The sequence below is a fragment of the Neopsephotus bourkii genome, unplaced genomic scaffold (assembly GCF_033783945.1).
Source record: "Neopsephotus bourkii isolate Nb327-2 ecotype Australia unplaced genomic scaffold, CSIRO-AGI_Nbou_v1 NB_1076, whole genome shotgun sequence".
NCBI classification, from domain to species: Eukaryota; Metazoa; Chordata; class Aves; order Psittaciformes; family Psittacidae; genus Neopsephotus; species Neopsephotus bourkii.
The window spans coordinates 178,478-203,332 of record NW_026901564.1 but is presented as its reverse complement, the minus strand read 5'-3'; the positions used below and the strand labels follow the sequence as shown (position 1 = coordinate 203,332).

The window sequence follows — 24,855 nt, the reverse complement described above, 5'->3', positions numbered from 1 at the left end:
GTAAAACACATTCAAAACTGTCACTGCTTCTTCTGATTTATTTGAATTGAGTGTTTAATACATATTAAAAAATTTCATATTCCCCTTCAACACCCCATTCCTAATGTTTCCCTTAAACATGAAAAAACATGAAGTCAAGCTATACATTATCATAGAAGGCAGTTACTGGACGACTTGCCTAGCTGTTGGTGTATAATCCATTGCTTATCACTAAATTCATGCTATAAAGTTGGTCTAAAATGATTTTGCTCTATCTCAGTTTACCACAGCATCACATGGAAAACATAAGCAGCTGGCACAGCGGAAGACAAACAACCAGAGACACATGCACTGGTTCCTTTGACATTGAACTTTACAAACAGAGGAAGTTCAGACTGGACATTAGGAAGAGGTTCTTTACTGAGGGGGTGGTTGGTTGCTGGAACAGACTCCCCAGGGAGGTGGTCACAGTGTCAAACCTGTCAGAGTTCAAGGAGTATCTGAACAATGCTCTGAGTCATATGTTTCAGTTTTAGGTTGTGCCTCAAGGAGCAGGGAAATTGGACTCAATGATCCTTATGGGTTCCTTTCAGCTTGGAGTATTCTGTGATTCTATGAAGATCCAGGTCAACTTCAAGGGGCTAAAACAACTACCATTCTTAGACACACATATCACCCCTACATCCTCATATAATAAAACACATAGGAAGGATATAATCACTTCCACGTCGTAGAAGAGGCCTTACTGATGTAAGTGGAGCTGGCAAAAAGTAGTCAAAAGACAGCTTCAAGATTAGGAAAGATATGAACAGGTATTGGTGAATGTTGTGAACCCGTCTACCAAGAGAAGCTGTGAGAAGCCTGATTGGACTTGAATAAGTAGCCTGCAGGGATGGGATAATGGCGAGAGTTACAAATCAGCTTGCTTTGAAAGCGCTTAAGCCTACTTTTTGCACTCTGATTTCTGCTATTGCTGACAGCATAGCATGAGTAATCAGTGGTTTCATTTCATATCTCCTTTTGCTTATTTCATTTCAGAAGCAGAGTGGTAGACCCTTTCTTCCAGTAGGACCTCCACATTCAACCTCACTAGCGCTTGAGGGTTTCCAAAGCAGATGTTTCCTGTGCTCGGGCAGTGCCTGTTATCTACAGCACACCCCTTGCCCAAAGGGACAGAAACAGCATCAGGAAACCCTGCTTTTCTATGGAAACTGAAAACACTTCAGAAGTTAAAGGAAATCCTACGCATTCTATAATAAGCTTTCAAAGAAGGAAGTTGCGGCCCTTTCATCTTCAGAGAAGGAAAGCAGCTCCCTGGAAAAGTGCTTGGTAGTCACTGTATCTCTGAAAATTTGCTAAAAACAAGAGACAAACTACCCTCACTTCCAAAGGTAGTGTTTTAAGAGCTAGCTTTACAGAAGCATACATATACTGAGCTATAGCAGTTTCCAAAATATACAACACAGGCAATGCAAATCAATGTGAGAAAGTGTGTTTTAAGTTAAGGTCTGGAAATTTCAGCACAGTAAGTAACATCATAAATCAGCTTGTTTCAATGATTCCACTTTGCAAGGTTTAACAACTTTCAGTGGAACTTAATTATAATGCAAGTTTTATTCCCCCCGCCTCCCCATGCACAGTCTGCAGTACTGTTACTGGGTTGTATCAGTGATCCACTGTGCCATTAATCATACTCAAGCCATCCCTTCTGTTCTTCAGAACAGCTGTCTGAAAAAGGCTAGGATTTTCAGCAAAATAACCAGAGCTCAAATGTGGACTGAAGTGAGCACACTTTGTTTCATGTCATTTAAGTTCAAGCAATTTTTTATTTTTGTTTTGTGGTTGTATTTTTTATTTGTTTTGATTTGTTTTTTTTTCTAATATGTCACTTCATTCCACAAAAATCCAAAACCACCAAAACAAAACAAAACAAAAAACCCTCAAAAAATCCAACACCCCCCCCCAAATAATAAAAAAAACCCAAAGGAGAAATAACAGATGTACTACGATGGATAAGCTTGGGCAACAAAAAAACATTAAAATATGTTTTTGAGTGGAGGCTATTCAAATCAGACTCAAAAGGACCATAACTGTTTATAAATCTCCCTAAAAAGGAAAAGCTTATTTAAATGTCTCAGGTTGCTGTCCCAACAAAGCAACCTGATGTGTTTGAGGAAAGCCTGCAAGGCTCCTGCAAAAACCCAACACATGAAGGAGGCACAAAGGAGACACGTCATTCCTGTGGCCATCTCCACTAAACCCTCTACAGTGCAGGGGCACACGCAGAGATTGAGTCATCATTCTGGAGGAGCACCTGCTACCAAAATATTAAACTCATGCAAAAAAAAAAAAAAAAAATGGTAAGAAATCTTTATTTCTGGTAGCACCTCCTATGGTTCAAGGGAGATGCTCCTGCAGACTGAATGCAGACTGAAAACTTGCAAGAGGTCTTGCAACAATGATGCAGAGTGGTAACCAGTGAAAATTTGTGTGCTTTTCCTGCTATTTATTAAGGAGTGCAAACATGGTGAATTAAACCACAGACAATATTTTGTTAGCATTCTGTCAAATTACCCAGTAGAAAACGGAACAAAAGCCACACTTACATGCAGCTTCATCCACTGATAATTCACTGGCCAGAATCCCACCAATTTTACTGAAAGATGGCATCTGTATGCCATACTTCTCTAGCTCCTTTCGCATGTTGCTGATTTCTTCCTCTGTTTACATTAAAAAAAAATTAATATTATTAGTAGAAAAGCTGAACAACTCCTTTATGAATCACTGTACCTATAAATACGGGTGCAATGTTTTTGAAAGTGTGTGTGGTCAGGGCTTCTTAGCAGTTTTTCCTCCCCATTTTGATGGAATCTAAGACATGACAAGTATTCCATGCAAATTCACTCCCTTCCCTCCTTCCCAGTCTGACATCCATTAAAAATAGCAGCCTCCCCCGTACTTTATTAGAATGTGTTCATAACAACCTTGTGGGAGGAGAAAGACCGTAATAGAAAATACGTACAAAGTTAGCAGATTTACTGGGTGATAAAACCATCTAACATATGATCAGATAATCAGTTTATTACCTGTGAAGTCTACTTTCCCCAGTAGGTCCTGGATTTGTGGTGCTAATCCTAGTTTGAACAGATATAAACTGCAAAGAAGAAATTTAAAATGTAAAATCCTGCATGTACTTGAGATGTCCATTTTCTGCACAGAAGTGTTTTTATGAATCGTGTCCTTTAACCCTTGAATTTCATGGGCCAATATGGAATAAATTAACCCTGCAGTTTTCTTTATTCTGTATTTTCAAATTTTACAGAAAGAGAAGTCTGGTTTTACTTGACATTTCAAAGAAGCATCCCTGAGAGAGGCACTGTCAGCATATATCAGATGACAGGGGATGTGTAAACAAGTAGGAAAACTTAAGGGAGGACAGTTAAAAAATTTCAAAAGCCCACACTGGGGGGGAAGGGGGAAATCAAGGTGTGAATGCACTTTAGTACAGCTTATAGCTTTGGATCTATGTACTGTCTGACTTGTGTTGTGTCTTCCCTGTAATTAATATCTGAAGACACGCGTATCACCGATACCCTTCTTACTAAATGTAGAGGAACAAGGACCTCTAAGTCCATCTGAGCCTATCTCAAATATATTTGTGTGATTAACTATTTATCTTTTTGGAAAACAAAGAAATCTCAATTTAAAGGGATATCCATGAAGTAATATTTTTGTTTCAATATAGCATGCAAAACCATATATACTCATTCCTAGAGCTCTAGGGTGCTATCTGAAATAGAAAAAGAAAAAAAAAATGAGAAAGGGAGAAAGGGAGAAAGGGAGAAAGGGAGAAAGGGAGAAAGGGAGAAAGGGAGAAAGGGAGAAAGGGAGAAAGGGAGAAAGGGAGAAAGGGAGAAAGGGAGAAAGGGAGAAAGGGAGAAAGGGAGAAAGGGAGAAAGGGAGAAAGGGAGAAAGAAAGAGAGAAAGAGAGAAAGAGAGAAAGAGAGAAAGAGAGAAAGAGAGAAAGGGAGAAAGGGAGAAAGGGAGAAAGGGAGAAAGGGAGAAAGGGAGAAAGGGAGAAAGGGAGAAAGGGAGAAGAATATGAGTACATGCATATTTTCTCAGTGTCTTCCAAAGGTATGCATTCACTCGTGAAAGATTGGTGTTTCTATAGTTTATCAAATATATATATATATAATTTCTACTGAAGATCAACAAGTCCGTTTTGCAAGCTGTGATCAAAAAAGTAGATTAAAAAAAACAGACTTAGATAATGCATTCCTCCACAAGGATTATTTTGCACCACTTATTTGAATTACCTCACCACAACTTCATACACTGCAACTGTGTATTGCAGATTAGGGGTTTTGTTTCTAGAGGGGTACTCTTCCCTGTTGTGTTTTATTGTTTGGGTTTTTTTGCTATTAGCAAATCACAGGATGAGTCTTCAAAGCAAGTATTTGTAGCTGTCACATTTATTTCAGAGCAAACAGAATCAACAGTTCATCTTCCATGATACCACTGCTGCTCTGCTCTGTCACAACCTGGATGGACACAACAGCACTTCTCATGTAGGTCAACACTTTTGACTGCTGCAGCCCCTGCAAATCACTGCTTTCAAAGCAGTCTTAAATGCAAGTTTTCTATACCATGACTATAATAACGAAAGGATCACGTTCTTCCATTACCCTTATCTACGTACCAGTATTCCCTTGTGGGCTTTGATAGAGATTTTACTTTAAGCTTGCGACAGGGGAACAGCCCTGGCTGCAGGACTGGGTGGGTATGAAGCTGAAGGGTGTTATACAAACAGTTATGGAGACCAGCAGCAGCACAAGGATAAAGCTAAAAAATGTGGTATGAACATCCAAGACTAATACTTTTGCTGCTCAGCCCTTCCTGGAGGGTACTGAACCACGCTCCATACTTCGACACTCCCTTTCTTGGATAAATTCATTAACCACCAGGTGGTGCTGAAAATGTACTTCGAGTCCTGCAGGGAGCACCAAGACGCTTCTATTCTGTATTAGGTTATAATTTCACTTGAAACAGCTTGCTTAGTGCTTTTATAGTGTAACTTGAACCTCAGGGAACCCACATAAAATCAAAAGCAGGGGATCTTGGCGTTAAGAAAGCTGGATATGAGGCTTCAGGAGCAAGGGAGAAACAAATGGGAAAAGGAAGTCCCCAGGTGAAGTTCCTCTTGCTCACCCACACAGAGCTGCCATTCATACCAGGCAGAGGTTCATGGGTCTTGTTTTATGGTTAGCTCATATATAACATGCCATAAAAAACAGATCTGAAAATAGTGTGCCTTTTTTTCTTTAAAAAAATGTGTGTGTTTTTCTAGTGCTTATTTGAAAACAATGTTTTGAAGCTGTCCAGCTTCAAAGGGATAGTTTGTCCAGGAGGTAGCAGTGATCTACTTGCCTTTGCAAGCAGATTTGTCATTTGACAACTAAGTTTTTCAGGGGAAGGGGAAAAAACAACGTCGCAGAAGCACTGCTATTTATTAACATGAATCACTCTCAGCATCTTAATTTAAGAGAAGCAGCTCTTAACCTCATTTAGTCCAGGAACAAATCCAAATCGGCTTTCACAAGAAAAATGGTGCAAGAAATGAGACCTATGCCTTTGTATTTTTCATGGGCTTTAAGTACTGAGATTTCAACAGGAAAAAAGCAAGAGGGTAATTATATTCAACAGGAATCTAGAAATTGTTTGCTACGTCATTCCTTCCTGGACAGAGTAGTGCTGTATTTGACAGTGCAAGTTGTTCCACATACAGTTGGTGCAATGGTCTTCATTTCAGACCTCAACCAGGACATATCCTAAAAAATATATTTAAACCATCTTGCTTAGAGTAATTTTCTCTCTTCATGCGCTCAAGCAGCTCAAAGATCATCAGACCCCAAATAACCAGAAACTTCCCTGTGAAATGTTAACATTTCAGGTGTCAAATAGACCTTTTGGAATGATGGCGATTTTTTCTCCTACTACATCCAGTTAAGGCTATTTCATTCTTCTTAAAGGAGAAATTAAAAATAATCTTATTAATTTTAAGCACTTTAGTTATGCACACTAACTGTGTATAAATGAACTCAAGCAGGAAAAATCTGAACTAAAGATGGCTCCAGGATTTCCAAGAACAAGAACAAGAAAATATCCTGTGTTAAATTTACATAGTTTTGTTAGAAAGCTCAAGAATCATGTTGCTTCAGAGTAATGACTTAGTAACAACTAAGAAAAGAATAAGTAGGTCAACCCCTCACCTCTGAGAAAGTGTTCAATTTTCCTAAGTTATAAGCCTTTGAAATTTGAGCATGTGCTCCAAGATGCATTAGAATTTAGCTTTCCAACCCAATGGTGATTCTTCATACAGTGGTCATGTATATATGCTACAGCTGCAAAGGTGAAAAGCCTGACTAAAATTGCTGTTTCTGGATGCTGTGGTGCTGGACCCTGAGAAAAGCAGGGATATGCACTTTTCCAGGGTCAGTGGACTGTTGGTGACTCCCTGCAAGAGGATTCCCTAACAAACCCAGAGAGTAAAGCGGGTAGGGTGCATGATGTTGAAGCTGGGGGAACAGATGCCAGCTGCAGAAGAGGAACAGAATCAGTTCTACTGTTCAGTGTTCCTCTGATGCCAGTACAACTGGGAATGTCGCTAGCCAAGCCAATGGCCTGCCCTTAATTCTGTTTGCCAGACTGCTTTCAATGTAGGCTGTGTGCCATTTAATACTAGCAGAGGAGTTTAATTTGAAAGGCTGGAGAGAACTGATTTGAAAGTGAAGGACCTACACATTTTAGGAAAAAACATAGAAATAAATGAAGCTCAAGAATTGTTTCTTCAATTCTTCATCCTGCCTGTAAGTCTGTTTCTAAAATATTATCTTGTAAGTGCAGAGTTATAGCTTTGCGTTGATACACAGCAAGGAAAAGTAATTTAAACAAGACAAATGTGGAAGTGAAAGCTAAGACAATACAGACTAATTCTGATGTTGGCATAAGTGCTGGGGCCTGTCAAGATCACGAAAGGAAAACTTCTGAAAAGGTCAACCTATTGCAAAATTCGGCTCAAAATGAAAAGAGTTATTGCTGTTGCAAAGACTAGGCAGAACTTATGAAGGTATTTAATTGATGGGTTTATTGTTCATGCAGCATTCAAATGCACAGTTGATGAAGTGTTCCTCCATACATGAGGGAGCAAATATTGGAAAACCTCATTGTGTTCTTCCACCTCCTGCAAAAAATTCAAGTCAGTCCATAACATGGCTGGAGGGGCACTCAGCAAACCATGTCACCTGAGCTGGTTAACATCAGAGGCCCATACATCTAATTCAATAAATCACTTTAAGCTTATACGAGACACCCGCTGACAGAACAGATTGCACTATCAAATTTTAGGTGAGAGCTACCCTCAAATTGTCCTGGTGATACTCTATAGTTAGAATTACACCAGGCATAAGAATTTCAAGCAGCAACACTTGCAAATATGACCAAACCCTCCCCCCACCCCAAACCAGCAACCCAGCCCAATAGCAAACACCACAACAGAACCAAGACTGTCAACTCCTAACACATAGCATTTGAAAGAAATAAGATGGTGGTACCACAGTATCACAGTATGTTAGAGATTGGAAGGGACCTCAAAAGATCATCTAGTCCAATCCCCCTGCCGGAGCAGGAACACCTAGATAAGGTTACACAGGAACGTGTCCAGGCGGGTTTTGAATGTCTCCAGAGAAGGAGACTCCACAACCTCCCTGGGCAGCCTGTTCCAGTGTTCTGTCACCCTCACTGAGAAGAAGTTTCTTCTCAAGTTTAAGTGGAACCTCTTGTGTTCCAGTTTGTACCCATTTCCCCTTGTCCTATCATTGTTTGCCACTGAGAAGAGCCTGGCTCCATCCTCGTGACACTCCCCCTTTATATATTTATATACACTAATAAGGTCACCCCTCAGTCTCCTCTTCTCCAAACTATAGAGACCCAGCTCCCTCAGTCTTTCCTCATAAGGGAGATGCTCCACTCCCTTAATCATCTTAGTTGCCCTGCGCTGGACTCTCTCCAGCAGGTCCCTGTCCTTCTTAAACTGAGGGGCCCAGAACTGGACACAATATTCCAGATGAGGTCTCACCAGGGCAGAGTAGAGGGGAAGGAGGACCTCTCTCGACCTACTAACCACCCCCCTTCTAATACACCCCAGGACGCCATTGGCCTTCTTGGCCACAAGGGCACAGTGTCCGCTCATGGTCACCCTGTCGTCCACCAGGACTCCCAGGTCCCTCTCCCCTACACTGCTCTCTAACAGGTCGTTCCCCAGCCTATACTGGAACCTGGGGTTGTTCCTGCCCAGATGCAGGACTCTACACTTTCCCTTGTTATATTTCTTCAAGTTATTCCCCGCCCAACTCTCCAGCCTGTCCAGGTCTCACTGGATGGCAGCACAGCCTTCTGGCGTGTCGGCCACTCCTCCCAGCTTAGTGTCATCAGCAAACTTGCTGATAGTACACTCAATTCCCTCATCTAAATCATTGATGAATATATTAAATAATACTGGTCCCAGTACCGACCCTTGAGGCACTCCACTAGATACAGGCCTCCAACTAGACTCCGCCCCATAGACTACAACTCTCTGGCTTCTCTCCTTCAGCCAGTTCACAGTCCACCTCACTACCCAGACCACACTTCCTCAATTTAGCTGCAAGGATGCTGTGGGAGACTGTGTCAAACGCTTTGCTGAAGTCAAGGTAGACCACATCCACCGCTCTGCCATCATCCATCCACCGTGTTATTTCCTCATAAAAGGCTACGAGATTGGTCAAGCATGACTTCCCCTTGGTAAAGCCATGTTGACTGCCCCTCATAACCCTCTTATCCTTGATATGCCTTAAGATGGCACATAGGTATGACCTATTTATTTGCAGTGAGTACACACAGAGTGCAAGAATAGCCACATCATTTCAAGAATTAGACCTTAGAAAGTTTCAGTTACAGCATGTATTGAATAGTTTCTGACCTATAGCCTTAGAGAGGTTGATGTGCCTTTGAACAACACCATTAGGAACACAGAAGAGTGTTTGGGGTGAAAGGTAATTATGTTCTCTGCAAGACTAGTTGCAAGAAAGTTAATGAAAGGAAAAGGTCTCCATGTGCAGGAAATGAGCTAGGAGAGGCACAAGAGGGAAGAGCTGTCTGCTGACACCCCTGCCCCTCACACCAGGACAGCACGAGGCAAATGTTCATCACTCTGGCTAAACATCAAGAAAACCTTTGAGGCAGGACATATAAAACCAATTAGATAAACTAAACTCTACCTTCAATGGTGTGGTCAAAGCCCTCCTGAATTTACATTCTAAATCAAGTTGCTCAGAACTTTAAAATCTTGGAAAATGTTAATTTTTACACTGATGACATCGTAATACAATAGTTATTTGCTCCATTTTGGGAGAGTAAGATGTCAGTTCGCCATCATTTTCACTCTGATCAGCTTGTCTGCCCCATAAAATTTTTTATTTGGTTTCTACTGCAGTATGTGTTTTGAAATCACATGTGAACTTTGTGAGAGTGTGCTCATTGAGAGAGGAATGTCTGCACTAAATTCAGTTGTCTTTAATTTTTATTTTTAAAATAATTTGGGCAATAGTCCTGAAAAAATTGGACTTTTTGTTTCCAATTTTAAATCAATGAACACGTAAATTCTGTCAGATTTTGATATACTGGTTGCCCTAAAGCCATTTCGTGACCTACACTCCTAGATATGGCAATTATTTTAACTTTTACTCCCTTCACTAGTTACCTTAGAGCGTGAATGCAATATATCATCCTAGGGATGTTTTTCCTATCGTAGACATCCGTAGTCTCTGGATAAAAGATCTAAAAAACAAAGAGCATACAGTTAAAGAAGACATATTGCTGAGCAGAAAAGTAGCTAAAAAGAGCTCTCTGCAGGACTATACCTTAAACTTACAGAATTTCAGCTATTACTTCTATACATCTGTGAATCAGTCCCTTCTGATGTTATTTTAACTTTACCAGTTGTTTTCATAAGCAAGAATTCAATAAAGCATTAAAAAAAAATAGGGGCAGAGCGGGGGGGGGGGCCTAGCAGAAAGATAAGCAGGCAGAATTTCAGCAAGATTTTTAGAGAAGGTCCTTTGGCAGAAGTTCCAGTAGTAGGGCAAGCAGTAGGGCTTATCCTCCTACAGACACCCAAAACCTGGGATGCAGCTACAATTTGCAGCACCTCCTTGCAAACCAAGCTTATCAAGAATGGTTTAAAACCTCAAAATTCTAATTGCTAGTACCCCTAACTTTGTGAATACATCACACACAGAGAAAGATATTCAGAGAGGAACAGAGGAATATTAAGCAATTTTGCCAAAAAGTCACATCATAAGTTCCAATTCTGGTTCTACCACTAATTTGTTCCTGGCCTTGGTCCCAGTCACTGAACACTGTTTCACATAAAAAAAAAAAAAAGAAAAAAAAGACAAAAAAGACTTAGTTAACCGTGAGAGTTGGCAGTGCGCTTCCAGCCCAGGCTGGGAAATTGGGGCTGTGCTGTCCCACAGTTAATGAGACAAGACTGAGTAAGTCAGTAGTACAGTGCCCTCTTCATCATTCACTCACAATAGCTCTGGGAGGGAGAATAAGGAAAGCATTTGGCCATGACCACCTTCTGCAACAGAAGCAAAGTGTTTCAGAGGAGAGATGGCAGGATGGAAATCAGCCATCTGAATGGATCACTCAAGTTACACTAGAAAAAAGCCCGACCTGGGAAAGGCAGGACCTTCCCCATCTCTGCAGCATTTCTGCTGGAAGTCATGGATGCCCTTTTCTGCTTATGGGCACCTGCAGTGGGTTTGCCTGCAGTCACTGGCCAGTAGTCCCTACAACCCTTCTGGCAGCTGCCTGAGCTTCCCTGCTGTGACTTGCCATAGGCTAGGAGCCCCAAGAAGGCTGCTGGGCAGCCTGGTTGAGGGATTACTTGCCCCTAGCTGTGCAGGTGCCAAAATGTCCAAACAATCAGGGTAGGTGTTTCCACACTGCCCTTTCTTAAAGAATTTTCACCTGAAAAAGACTCACTGATGCCCAGAAACAGCAGCAGAAGGGGAGATGACAAGTGAAGACTCACAAGAAAGAAAAGACAAATACAAGAGGTGATCCAATAAAGCAGCTGGCTGAAGAAGAGGAGCAGCATAGCTGCATAGGTGCACAGAAGTGTACGAAGACAGTCTGAAAAAAGGGTAGAGGCAGAGAAACTGGGAGATACATTACGAAGAAGAAGCAGCAAGAGACACAATGAGAGGCAGAGACCTAAAGAAAGCAAAGATTTAACTTTTCTGTTTTAAACCATATTCCTCTCAGGCCCCCACAAGGACTGTACTACAGTAAGGTCTAGCTAAACCCCTGCTAACAATTCTACTTATCTTCCCACAGGAGAAGCATTCTGAGAATTTCTACACATTGCACTCATCTGCAGTAGCCTCAGCCCATGCACACTAGCAGCAGTAACACGTAACTGACACTCCCACTGCTTTCAGCATTACCTTCACTTCAGATTTGTTTCCCAAATAACCCCTTCCCTGTAGAGTTACTGTTTATGCTCAAACAGATTAAAGGGCATCTCATTGAGTCAGTGCCTTGAGCGGATTTCTTGGCTAAAATTTAAAGGCTTACCTTAGGCAAACCAATGGACTCCATTGCTCTTAACCACTGCACGGTATTGTCAGTGTGCCGAAAATGAAGGCCAGATCGCTATTGCAAACAGAAGGAAAAGATGGTAAAAGTCACATGAAGCCAGTCTGAACCTGGAGGCCAAAGTGTCACAGTCTCATTGCTGCTCACAAGGCATCCCGATACATCAACATCCTCATGCTGTGCAGTGCCTTGTTTTAAGTAAGATAAGCCAGATTTGTACCCAGCTGAGTGGGCTTTGACTGAAGTGGCCATTTGTTCAGTCTTTCAGTAGTCTTTGGGAGCAAAGGCTTGCTGTCAAATACTAGGAACCACTACTTCCAAAATGCAGAAGTACTAACACTGCTCAGCGCTACTATGAAGGAGAATGGATAAGGAGCTCTTACAAACTCATCAGACTTACCGGTATACCTGACCCTCCCTACAATCCAGGCAGGCAGGAATTAAAAAGTCAGAGGAAAGGAGGAAAAGAAGCCCAGACTGAAGTTCTGGAGATTTTCAGAAGCAGCATTTAAATGTAATCAGGATTCTTAACCATGGTTCTGTAACAATACGACACCTAGAACAGCTTAATTTCTCAACTCTTGAACAACAGCCAGTGATTACACCTTAAAAATGACCATTTCATTTTTTTCTGCCTGTTCTACATGTTGAAACAATGCACTCTGTAATGGGATTGCTCATATGCATGTACACATTTCTGTATTATTGATGATCTTGGAGTTAATGAAGAGCTGGCACAAACAGCAAGCAAACCTTAATTACTGGGAGCTTGGGTTTGCTTCTCAGTGTTAACTTCGATAAAATAAGCACAAGTATCTAATGAAATGAGTGTCTTTCCATACAAGATGAATCAAATTTAGATTAGTCATCAAGTTTAATTCCTGAATTACTTTTGTCTCTTATTCCTAACAAGGAATAATTGTATAAATGGTAAAGCTCATGTTCTCCCTGGAGCCAGCAGTGTAATTTGTTCAGCTTTAGAAACAGTAAGTGTCACTAACAGTTTTTGTAAGGGTAAAACATTTCTAACGTCATCCTGGTCTAGTGCTGTGTGTCTTCCATCTAGTCCTGACAATCTTACAGGAGAGGTGCAGAACATCAGCGATGCTCAGTATATTTAAGAGTTGGAAAACAGACATCACTTTTCCTTTTTCTGTCTTGTCAGTGAGAGAACTAGAAAAAGTTATTACCTTATAGCGTGCCTGCTCCACATCATATATCTTTTTGTCTGACACCACGTTAGGGGCAAAGAACTTTGCAAGCTTGGCTAGGTAAACACCATTTCTTAAGCCTTCCTCCAGCTCTGTAGTGGGGGGCAGCTCTTCCTCCAAGCAGACCTCCATCCACCTACAGAGACACCATTTGAGAAACATTGTTATTTGTGGTTTTAATAAAAGCGACACCTTTCAGCCTCAACCATTGCACTTTTAATGTCACTACCATAACACAATCATAAGGTGAAAGGGTACAGGCTAAGGACAAAATTCTCACATTCATTCACATGGCAGATCAAAATGACTAGAGAATCGAGTTTGCACTGTGTGACACATCAGTAACCAAACAATATTCTTTGAAGTATAAATCTGCTAAGGGGGGATTTAACTTGGATCTTTTGAACAGAACTATGCTTTTAAATAGGCAATAATTTAAGATGAAACCAGAAAAAAACCCACAGACTACAATGCATTATTGATGTTTGCATTAAAAAAAGAACCCATGATAGGAATGCCAGGGCTGAACCTCAAGAGCATCAAGGCCAATAATGTGCTAGATAAACCTGGTTCCTGCAGCCAGTGTGCTCACAGCAATGCTCGTCTCAGCACAGAGCACTCCAGCAGCTCATCCTCCTCCCACAGTATATTACAGCTCTCCATGTCCAGCTGTGAAACACATGATGCCAGTGCTGGGAGGAAGCAGTCAAGCTTTTTGTTGAAACAGCCCAAGGTACTTTATGTATTTGAGGTCTGCCTGGCAGTGAGTTACCCAAAACATTTCCGTCCCCCATCACATAGGATGACTTCTCATCAAAGAGTGACTCAATCCTTCAAGGAGGCAAACTAGTTATATTTTTGAGACTTGGATGTGATACATATGGTAGTAGATATAAAACAGTAATTATTAAATACATAACCAGTTCAGAAGGCCAGTAACAGACATTAAGCTGTATTATCCAGTATTTTTATATGGAGCAGCCAGGAGAAACTGCTACCAAAGAACTCCTGAAAAAGGTTAGTAATCCTAATCACTAGACCAGAAGTTCCTTACGTTGGTGGTCCAAGTGTTTTGGCCCTGTAATATTATCCTTATCTCTAGCAGCTAAATCACTTTACAAGAGCTGTAAATCTGGCTAGTTCTTTCCTAATATTTTTTTTTCCCCCACTTAAGCAATCTCTCTGTTGTTAGAAGGACATTAATACAATTACAAATGGACAAGAACAAAACTAAAGAAATTAGTTTGCTTTACTTAGTGTCAGTGAGGCAGCATTGCTATATGCCGCCTGAGACAACATTACAAATCTAACACCACCTCCACAGGGGTGGCTTTAGAAACCAGAAAGCTGGGATCCAAGTTGAAAGTGAGCCAGTTTCTTCTCCCACCACAGAGAAGAAAAAAACTCACTACATCATTTTGTTTCAGGTTAAAACTCAAGATAAATTACCTACTCCATTACACTTTTGGATTTGTTACAGGACATATGAAAGTTGTTTCACTGAAGCACAGACTACCCAAATAGCTCTTCAGGAAACCACCAGACATAAGTCTGGGACAATAACACACAAAAATGTGTGGAGTGAGTGTGATTAGGAGAACTGTAGTTTGCAGTGTAAAAGCTGGTTCGGTGACAAGTTTCCTTGGTCCATGTTCATCTGTTATTGCCAAAGGTCACAAAAGTCATCATCATTAATGACATTTTATAGACTAGATATACACATTAAGGCAAAATGTCATAACATTTGTCTTCTTCAAAAAGGAGGACAAGGAAGAATAAACAAAGAATATGTGCACCCAGCAATGTGGGTTTCACCTGAGCCAGTTGGCTTTTTTACAGAATTTATTTCTTAAAATATGCCTTCTAGAAAAAAAAGTTGTACAGATTAGCAGAACAAGCTTCTGAGCCACAGGAAGCAATCACCATGAGCCGAAGCTGACCCTGTTGATCAGTGCACCGTCACCAGTGAGAGGAGCTGTTTGCCCTCAGAGCACTGCTAGCTTGCACTGGATTCTTTATACTACTCATTTTTTCCTTATTGAAAGATTTTTCAGATATCTTCAGGCCAGGGAACCCCAAAAAAATTACATTGGAACTGTTTTTGAAGATACATATATGGGCCCCCAGAAGGGTCCATATATAATTGAGTCATTCCCCAAGCTCTAAATGGGATGCTTACCCAAGGTGAAAGCTACTCTTCAGCTTTAAAAATCTCCTGTTACACAACAACTGCAAAACCAGTTTGGATTTGTTTCCAGTGTGGTGATGAACCTTTAAGATTAATCTGGAACCATCCTGTTCTGGATAGGAAGGCTACCCAGTCTAGTGGGTAAATGCAATACGTTGAGGAACAAACAGGAAACAACATGAGGAAACAAACCGGGGAGGAGGGGTACAAAAAAAAAAAGAAAGAGGTGGTGGGTGGGTAATGAAGAATACAGTTGTAATTACGATAAGTCCAGATAAACAAACTAGCAAAATCAATTTCTTTTTAGAGCAAGCATGTTAGTGGCTCAGTGAAACAAAAAAAAAAGGAGAAAAAATAGTAGAGAGAATAGACCAGACTTGAAAGGTACAAAGATTTTCTTTCCATTTATGGCTAAAACCCCCCTTAAGTTGTATGAATTCTAGACAAACTGAGATGTCTGTAGTAAGACAACTGTAACGTAAACCTTTTGGGAATCAGTCTTCAAGACTGAGTACAGCTACAGCTTTTACAGGTTTTACCAATGTCTGGAAGGTGCAGAACTTAGCTACAAGAAGATCTACTGTGAAAAGATTTAGTCCGTTTTGCACACTTAATCAGAGGCAGGGAAAACCTTTGGATTTGCATGAAATCCTGCACATACACAACCAGCCTTGTAAGTTTTAGTTATGCAAACAGCTGCCACCCAACTCTGTTACTCTTTCTCCTAGTATTTATTGTAGCACATTTATAAAGCACATTTCTCCCCCGTACTTGCAGAAAACTAGTTTTTTGTTCCCTTTATACCAATTCAGCTAAAAGGGAATTGTGGTTTTAAACAGAAAGAAGCATTACTTTAAGGTTGTGCGGTTCTGCTTTTTAAGGCACAGTTTGGTGAGTTTTATGAAAGTTATCATATGACATGCTACTGATAGGAGGAGTAGACTGGGTTGAAAAAGAGACAAATACTTCTACTTCCATTTCTTTAAGTGAAACAGAGAATATCCACCTGACAATAAAGATTTGTAGTACCTTAGGAGAAATTTATTTTTCTTTGGGGTTGAAAAAGCAAAACTGCCTTTGGCTCACCCACTGGTTTCCTGAGCATGCAGGACTGCAGTATCAGCATCAGATTTAAGACTGTTGCAGAAACTGTTCCCCACAAAAACTACTTAATACCCTGGCTACACAAGAGGAAGGGCCTACAACCCAGTGTTAGATGGTAAGTTTTCCTTTAGTACAAAGCTCATGAAATAAAACTATTATAACTATCAAATGTACAAGTGTATTTCATAGGATCATAGGATAGTTTGTGTTGAAAGGGACCTTACAGATCATCTAGTTCCAACCTGCCTTCCATGGGCAGGATACCTCCCACTAGACCAAGTTGTTCAAAACCTCATCTAGCCTGGCCTTTATCTTTCCACTATACAATCCCTACAACTGTGTTTTTAAAAATCTGAATTTACTGACAAATGTATGACATGAAAAACTGCCACAGTGAACATGGTGGTTGATTTGATCACTCATTACAGCTGAAACCCCACTCCACCGTGGTAGACAAAGGAACCTCAGGAAGCAGCCCAAAACATTAAACACCCCTGAAGTCCTGGCTAGTGCCACCAAAAATTAGCTATCATTAGAACAGCCCTGCAGAGCTACCAATGCCAGTTTGAGTCTTAGGATTTGGATTTAAACATGCATTAACAGATATTTTTCTAAGGACATATACTTGGGATCATATACCAGTATGCATAAATACAGCCTGCTTGATTTTCATAACACTGCAGTACTTGCTAGTGCAGAAACAAAGGATTTACCTTAGACAAAAACCCAAACCGAGACCTAATCAATGGTAATTCATCTCCAAAACTTTAATTCCAATACAAAGAACTGGGAAAGCCTGCCAGGTGTGAGTGTTGAGGTACAATTTCCTTTTGCTTTGCTCAATTCTGTTTGACTCTTGGCAATCTGCTGCAGAACAGTTCAGCAGTGAATTTCTGGCAAGATAACAATGACTTCTGTGCCAGACCCACGAGCAGTTAACAGTATGCTGCTCACCAAGAGACTGCAGTTTCCACATTTGACCACACAAAAAAGCAGCAGTACAATGAGCTCAGACTTGCATTTTAGAAGCAAAACACCCCTGAATATCATTCAAGGCAAGGTCAAGGGAACTGGAAGCACTGCACTGTGAACTTAACCAGTTATGAAGTTGTCATTGACAGGCTGTGTGGTCAACAAAGCAAACACAGTTGGCTAAGGGACTGGAAATGCTAGAGCCAGCACTCAGCAGAGAAAATATATTGTATAACCCACCCAGAGCCCACCACATTCAGCACACATTGGGTATAGCAGCAAAATTTATACTTGTGCTGCCCTGCCCTTTTGCATTTATGCTGCAAGATGTGGATCCAAGAGCATCAGGTTTTCACCTCCTGGGAAGCAAACCTTCGGATAAAGGTGGGACTCCAGAGCCCATGCTCAGAACACCAGATGCTGCTGACAAAGGTACAGTGAAGACAAGGTAAAGATAAGTTACCACCCATTTACTACCCTCTTGGTTCACAATTACAGCCTTTCAGTATGGTTCAACACAAGTAAAACAGACTGTTAACCTAGAGATTACAATACAATCATCTTATTTCAAAGAAAGGCTGAAAAAGTCTTGCTGTTAGTAAAAGTAACAATCAGTCCCAAAGCAAATTGGTAGATTCTAACTTTGAGTGTCTGTGAAGTGGCAGGTTTATTTTTAAATCAAAACTTTTTTTGAAGATACTGAGCAGTATAAAATAGTCTGAAGCATGAGAACTCATCATTTAGACTTCCACATTGTTATGTCTCTAATTTCTGAATGTAAACATTTGTTAAGAAACCTCATGTCTTAAGTCTTAATTTGCTTTTGGTTTTTAATGAAATAGAGTTTCCCCACACACATCAACAGTCCCATAAATATTGCTTTAAAAAGGAGGGTAAGCACAGCAGAAGCAAGTTAGGTGTGTTGTTTGGCTGAGCAGGAGTAGTGCTGGTGGCATTGATTTTTTTATAAGGGAAGACTGTGTTAAGTTTGGAATTTGTTCTCAGACTGCAAGCTTTAGCATGATACATCCCTAAACCAGAAACCTTATAAAGAGGTTGTTTCACAAACAGGTACAGGCTATTTCCAGAGGAAATGCATGCAGAGCTTCCACACAAAGATAGATACGGACAATTTGAAGATCATCATGGCCAAAAGTGTGAGCTGTGTAAAAAAACCTGCAAAGATTGGAGCTTCCACTTAGAAGCTGTGGAGAGGAGTGGCAAAGCAAGTAGCTGAGACTTTCTTCAGACCTTTTTTTCTTCACATTCTGGTGCACTCAGCCCCAAATCTGCTTTACATTTGGAAGCCTTGTCTCAAATCAGTTATAGTCCTCTGCTACCAAATTACTCCTGGAGCCAGAGACTCTAAAAACAATGTCTTCTAAATTTGAGGCTCTAGATTCATACTGCAGTGACAGCCTCTCCTGAACCTCAACTTTTATCCATCCTAAAAAGCATACTTTGTGTGAAAGAGAAATATTTTGTGATTGTAGGCTACTGGAGCAATGTGGGGAAGGAAGGCGTGAGATGTCACCACCAGTCACTTCTATTATGTTGCATGCAAGAAATTACATGAAGACAGCACTGTAGAAGACACCAGAAGTCACTTCGTTACACAAGAACTCAGAACTTCAGCATGCAAAATGAGGATCAAATCCTTTGGCAAGAGGTTTTGGATTAACTTCTAGAGCTCTTATTTTTACCCTTCCGTAAATCAGTTCAAATTCAAATTTGCTTATCCAAGGCAGCTAGTGTTAGGTTTAGCAGCACCTGAAATTTTTATAAGTATGATTTCACCAGGGAGGATACTGACTTTCAGTAAGAGCCACACTGAAAACTATGAAGCATTCATGTATGGGTCATCTGTACATAAGTATTAGAAGACAGATTTCACTGTGTGTTATTGCGTTTTGTTATTTGTGCACATGGGCATGAAGTTTATTGCGACATTCATTTCCATGATCAAAGCAATTCTGATGCATTTCTTATTCAATTTAAATGAGTTGAAGCAAGCAACAGTGACGAACTGCCTGCCCTGTACATTGCACTAAATCAGCAATAAATAGCTTTGGCAATGTTTTTACATACCAGATCTCTGCTGCTACAGCAACACTGCCATATTTACAAAATAACCTGAAAGGTGTTATGAAATTCTGGTTCACAAGATGGCAGCACAGATATTTGTTGTTTTAATCCAGCCATCCCTTATGTGGGTTAATCAGTGATTAGAGTCCACAAGGCAGGATGCTGCTCGGGAAACCTGCTCCAAAGCCCCAGCATGGTCCCAATGCCATCAATGTCTGTTGGGCACACAGAAGCAACCAAGTTTTGTTCACTCAGCACTTCTGTGGTGGGGGAAAAGAATTAATTAGAGACTCTCTAGCAACACCCCAAAGGCAACATCAGCACATGCACCTGTGCTTCATCACAGCCCCCAACCTTTGCAAAGGCTTTGCTTTGCTGTCTTCTCTGTTTGCAGAGACAGTAAGATTTAACAGCAGGAACCAACCACAAACTGGATGACTGCTCTGCGAGATAACATGCAAGTGGGGGCCAGTGCTAATGAAGCCCATGGTGATGGTCACAGAGATGCCTCATCTTATTCCCCTGCTATTGCGCTGGCTCCAAGTTGTTAAGGGCTGGGGAAAAATGTTGAAGAGGCAGGGGAGAAAGTGGTAGCAGGAAAGGGGATCTCTGCACTGGTTGAGCCACAGTGTGTATTTCTCCCTAAGAAACCTCACCTAATTCTTCTCAAGAGGAATAACAGCAACCAACAGGTTATGTGAGTAAATTAGGTAAAAATATTACAGGATTATTTTTTTTTCATTCAGATGAAAAAGGCGGAAAAGGATGAAATGGAGAGGTTCCCTCCTAAAAAACTAGCAAACTCTGTGCAACTAAGTTAACACAACTCAGATTAATGTGCATCACCCAGCTGCAGAGCTTGGACCTGGTTTAACAGCCCTCTCTCCAAGAGGCAGCAGAGACCACAGCAGGAGAAACACAAGTCTTTCCTGTGTTAGTCTGGCAACAGTGGCTCAGTGGCCCCTGGAAAGTATAATTTCAGACAGACGAAAGACTCAAACCACTAATGAAATTTTAGAGAGTGTGGACATGAGCTCCATAGCAAGTCCCACAAGCAAATATGAAAGCTCTCCCTCCAGCCCTACACATCAAATAATGATTTTACCTGAAAAGAAGCCAAATTTGGTATGTGGTTTTATCTAAATTTAGTATTTTGCAAATCTATATAGATAATAATCTGACAAACAGAAGCAGACACAGTAATAAAAGCATTTTCATACAGTACAGTGTTTGTTGGTGTGGAAATGTTACAAGTTATTCCACTAAACACATCATATTTGCTTTAGAAAACACTGTGACTGCAGATTACAAGACCATAGTTTAGGCTTGAACATTATACCCTCTTGCTACATGCTACTGCAATTTGCTTTGCTCTGTTATGTCTTCTACACCTGCAGAATGAAAATACACTTTGGGGCACCATTATGAAAACCCCATCAGATTTATTTCAGATATTATTTCAGATTTATCAATATAAAGGCTTCTGGCCTGGCATAATTTAATAAATCCTCAAAGCAATCCACTTGAGCAGAAGAGTGAGCAGAAGATATGTGCCACTGGCAAGCCACAAAAATGTTACAGTAAAATAGCCAGTAATGGGTCCTTCAGACAACTTTCATACTTTTGTCACACATTAGCCTTACTTAAGTCACAGCTACAGTAAGTATTTACCCAAAGTCAGCAGCCTGCCATGACAGTAGATACTGTCCATATCCATAGGAAACAGCTGTAGTCTCTATGAAATGATCTATCCAACAGTAACTTTAATGAAGCTACTGCTAAAATTAAAGCCAAACCTGTCAATCAGGGATCCTAAATCTTTTGTTCACCCTCTCTGGAACTTCAGTGCATCACCAGATGTACTTTTTCTAGCAGCTGTCAAGCTAGCCACACATGGGAAGACAGCTAAAGAAACATCAAAACAACAGTCATTTTTACATCAAGATCTGGTATTTTATTTTATGTGTTTGCCTGTTACCACTGCATGGTGCCTTCCACTCAAGTATTAGCCCTTATCTGTCCAGAGGGATATGCTATTACTTTTATTTGCAGGTAATCCAACAGGCATAAACATTACCACTATGTCTGTAATCAACACACTTTTCTACAGGAGAAAAGTGATACAGGGAAGAACCTCCAATGTAAATTAAGCATAAAATATTGTACATTGTGTGTGTTTAGAGCTAAGTGCATTATTCAAAACCAGCAACAGAAAGACACAGCCCTACCTGCAAACCTGCAATATTTACTTGACAAATGATGCAGCTGGGTAAGCAGAAACCCCCAAAGGAGGTACAGACTATGGAAAGTGTCAAGGCCATGCAGGAGACCCATAGCAGAGCAAGAAATCAAATTCAAGCATGGCAGGGTGCAGGATATTGTTCTGACTCCTTGGCTAGTTCAAGCCCACTGGCTTGGGTTTGGGTATTATATTTTACCTGTCCACCATCTGACAAAGGCTACATTTGTGAAAACAAGTAGCAACCATTATGCAGGTACAGAAACTAGAAAACGGACCCGGGAAGTATATCTGCTAGACTGGCAGCTAGGACTCAAAGAAAGATGGAGGACAGCAGCCAACTAAGAATTAAAAGACACGGATGAGAGAATAAGATGTTAAAGAAGTGGAAAGACTGAATGAGCCAGCTTGTGAAAGGCTGAGCTGTTGTTAAAAGCATTAGTGTTACGCAAACACTGCAAAAGAGCAACAAGAGGGAGTTTGTGAGGTTTAAACGTTGTCCCATGTCAGAGAAGAAATGCAAGACAAAGGAACAAAGTTAAACCCAAGACATTTAGCTGAGAAACTCCATACACAGCACCTACAGTTACCTTTTCTCTTTTCTTCTTCCCATGGTTATGCAAGCCATACGCTCCACTGTCAATGGCTGGAAAGCAGTAGTTCCCTACCTATTCAATAACAACCTAAAATTCCAAAGTGTATGGACACAAGTAAACCTGCATTAGATGACAAAAACGTAGGCAGCAGTATAGCAACATTTAATAATCCACAAGGACATGAAAACCCAAGAAATTAGTAGCACTGCTTTATAGAGATGAAGATAAGCAGCATTTCTATGACAGAAAGCAGCAAAAAAAAAAAAACAACCAACAAAAACAACACAACCAACAAAAACCCAAACTCACAAATGCTCTACAATCTTTTAATATTAAGACCAAAAATAAGAATTGTTGAACAGAGCTTTACATTCTCCAGGATCATATCATTACTCCAGTTTCAAAACTACGTAGCATTTTCTACAGAGAGTTGAAGAAGCCAGTTAACACAAATTTACACTAAGGGTGACATTCAAAATTTCTATATAATGTGTAGCTATGAGGCCTTAGTGAAGACCTGCCTCCAATTTTTACGGTGCAAGTTGGAATTTTTATTGAGGAGATATGACTGAAAGATGTATAAAACAGAATCATAAAATCATAGAATACTTAGGGTTGGAAAGGACCTTAAGATCACTGAATTCCAACCTCCTGCCATGGGCCGGGACACCTCACACTAAACCATATCACCCAAGGCTTCGTCCAGCCTGGCCTTGAACACTGCCAGGGATGGAGCATTCACAGCTTCCTCAGGCAACCCATTCCAGTGCCTCACCACCCTAACAGTAAAGAACTTCCTTATATTCAGTCTAAACTTCCCCTCTTTAAGTCTTAACCTGTTATGCCTTGTCCTGTCACTGCAGTCCCTAATGAAGAGTCCCTCCCCAGCATCCCTATAGGTCCCCTTCAGATACTGGAAGGTTGCTATGAGGTCTCCATGCAGCCTTCTCTTCTCCAGCCTGAACAGCCCCAACTTTCTCAGCCTCTCTTCATACAGGAGGTGCTCCAGTCCCCTGATCATTCTCGTGGCCCTCCTCTGGACTTGTTCCAACAGTTCCATGTCCTTTTTATCTTGAGGACACCAGAACTGTACACAATACCCCAAGCGAGGTCTCGCAAGAACAGAATAGAGGGGCAGGATCACCTCCTTTGACCTGCTGGTCACACTCCTTTTGATGCAGCCCAGGATACAGTTGACTTTCTGGGCTGCAAGCACACACTGCAGCCAGCTCATGTTCATTTTCTTATCGACCAACTCCTCCAAGTCCTTCTCCACAGGGCTGCTCCGAATCTCTTCTCTACCCAGCCTGTAGCTGTGCCTGGGATTGCTCTGACCCAGGTGTAGGACCTTGCAAAGGCATGGTTAAACTTCATAAGGTTGGCATCAGCCAACCTCACAAGCGTGTCAAGGTCCCTCTGGATGGCATTCCTTCCCTCCAGCGTATCAACCGAACCACACAGCTTGGTGTCATTGGCAAACTTGCTGAGGGTGCACTCAATCCCACTGTCCATGTCGCCAACAAAGATGCTGAACAAGACTGGCCCCAGCACTGATCCCTGAGAGACACCTCTCATTACTGGTATCCAGCTGGACATTGAGCCATTGACCACAACTCTTTGTGTGTGGCCATCGATCCAGTTCTTTATCCACCGAGTGCTCCATCTATCAAATTGATGTCTCTCCAATTTAGAGACAAGGGTATCATGTGGTACAGTGTCAAAAGCTTTGCACAAGTCCAGGTAGATGACATCAACTGCTTTACCATTGTCCATCAGTTCTGTAGCCCCATCATAGAAGGCCACCAGATTGGTCAGGCAGGATTTCCCTTAGTGAAGCCATGCTGGCTGTCACCAAGCACCTTGTTGATTTTCATGTGCCTTAGCATGCTTTCCAGGAGAATCTGCTCTAAGATTTTGCCAGGCACAGAGGTGAGACTGACTGGTCTGTAATTCCCCGGGTCATCCATTTTCCCCTTCTTGAAAATGGGGGTTATATTTCCCTTTTTCCAGTCGTCAGGAACTTCACCTGACTGCCAGGATTTTTCGAATATGATGGCCAGTGGCTTAGCAACTTCATTTGCCAGCTTCTTCAGTACCTGTGGATGGATTTCATCAGGACCCATGGACTTGTGCACGCTGAGATTCTTAAGATGGTCTCAAACCAGATCCTCTTCCAAAATAGTCATGGCCATCTTAAACACATTATTTTGGCAGTATTTTAGAGTCAGGAATAAAACCACTACTTTAAGAAACAGATTTGAGAAACTAAAAATTAGATCACTCTGATTAAGCTGCAAACCTCGAAAATCTTCCCTTGGAACAGCTTATGTTAATGCACTTAGGTAACAATAGGACAGAGTGACAGCGTAGATGTGGTTCGAAGACTAGGCTAGGAAGAAAAAAGTGATTGCAATCAGTATAGTAAAAAATTAACAGTGATTAGTAGTACCTCATGTAACCAATACTCAGTGTCTGGTGACAGTACTTCAGTTTAAAGGTTTTGAGATCACCATTCCCAACATCTACGCACACAAGATAATCTTGACTACAAGAACAAAGAATGAAATAGCCCTATCAGAGTAATCAACAAATGATAAAAATCTATAATCTATGACCCGGTGTTCAGGTTACTGAACACTAAGAAGGGTTCAAGAAATACTTAATCAGTTAAGAGCCTGCCAGTCTCCCAGCAAGATGTTAGGCACTGGCAGAAGTGAGCTATGAGAACACTGATTCGAAAGCAACAAAAAGGTCATTGGTGTACCAAAACTCTGGCTT

The 24,855-nt window shown here is 41.1% G+C and overlaps 1 protein-coding gene across 4 annotated transcripts in view; it reads right to left on the bottom strand.

Annotated features, from left to right (window-relative positions):
- IQGAP2 (IQ motif containing GTPase activating protein 2) overlaps nt 1-24,855 on the bottom strand; it is a 127,557-nt gene that overhangs the window by 50,778 nt on the left and 51,924 nt on the right. For all 4 annotated transcript variants that reach the window (XM_061362050.1, XM_061362052.1, XM_061362051.1 and 1 more), the window contains exons 3-7: nt 12,873-13,029; nt 11,662-11,739; nt 9,779-9,855; nt 3,066-3,133; nt 2,586-2,699 (exon numbers count right to left, since the gene is read on the bottom strand). In XM_061362050.1, the coding sequence (XP_061218034.1) occupies nt 2,586-2,699; nt 3,066-3,133; nt 9,779-9,855; nt 11,662-11,739; nt 12,873-13,029 (494 nt within the window). The remainder of the gene's footprint in view (nt 1-2,585; nt 2,700-3,065; nt 3,134-9,778; nt 9,856-11,661; nt 11,740-12,872; nt 13,030-24,855) is intronic.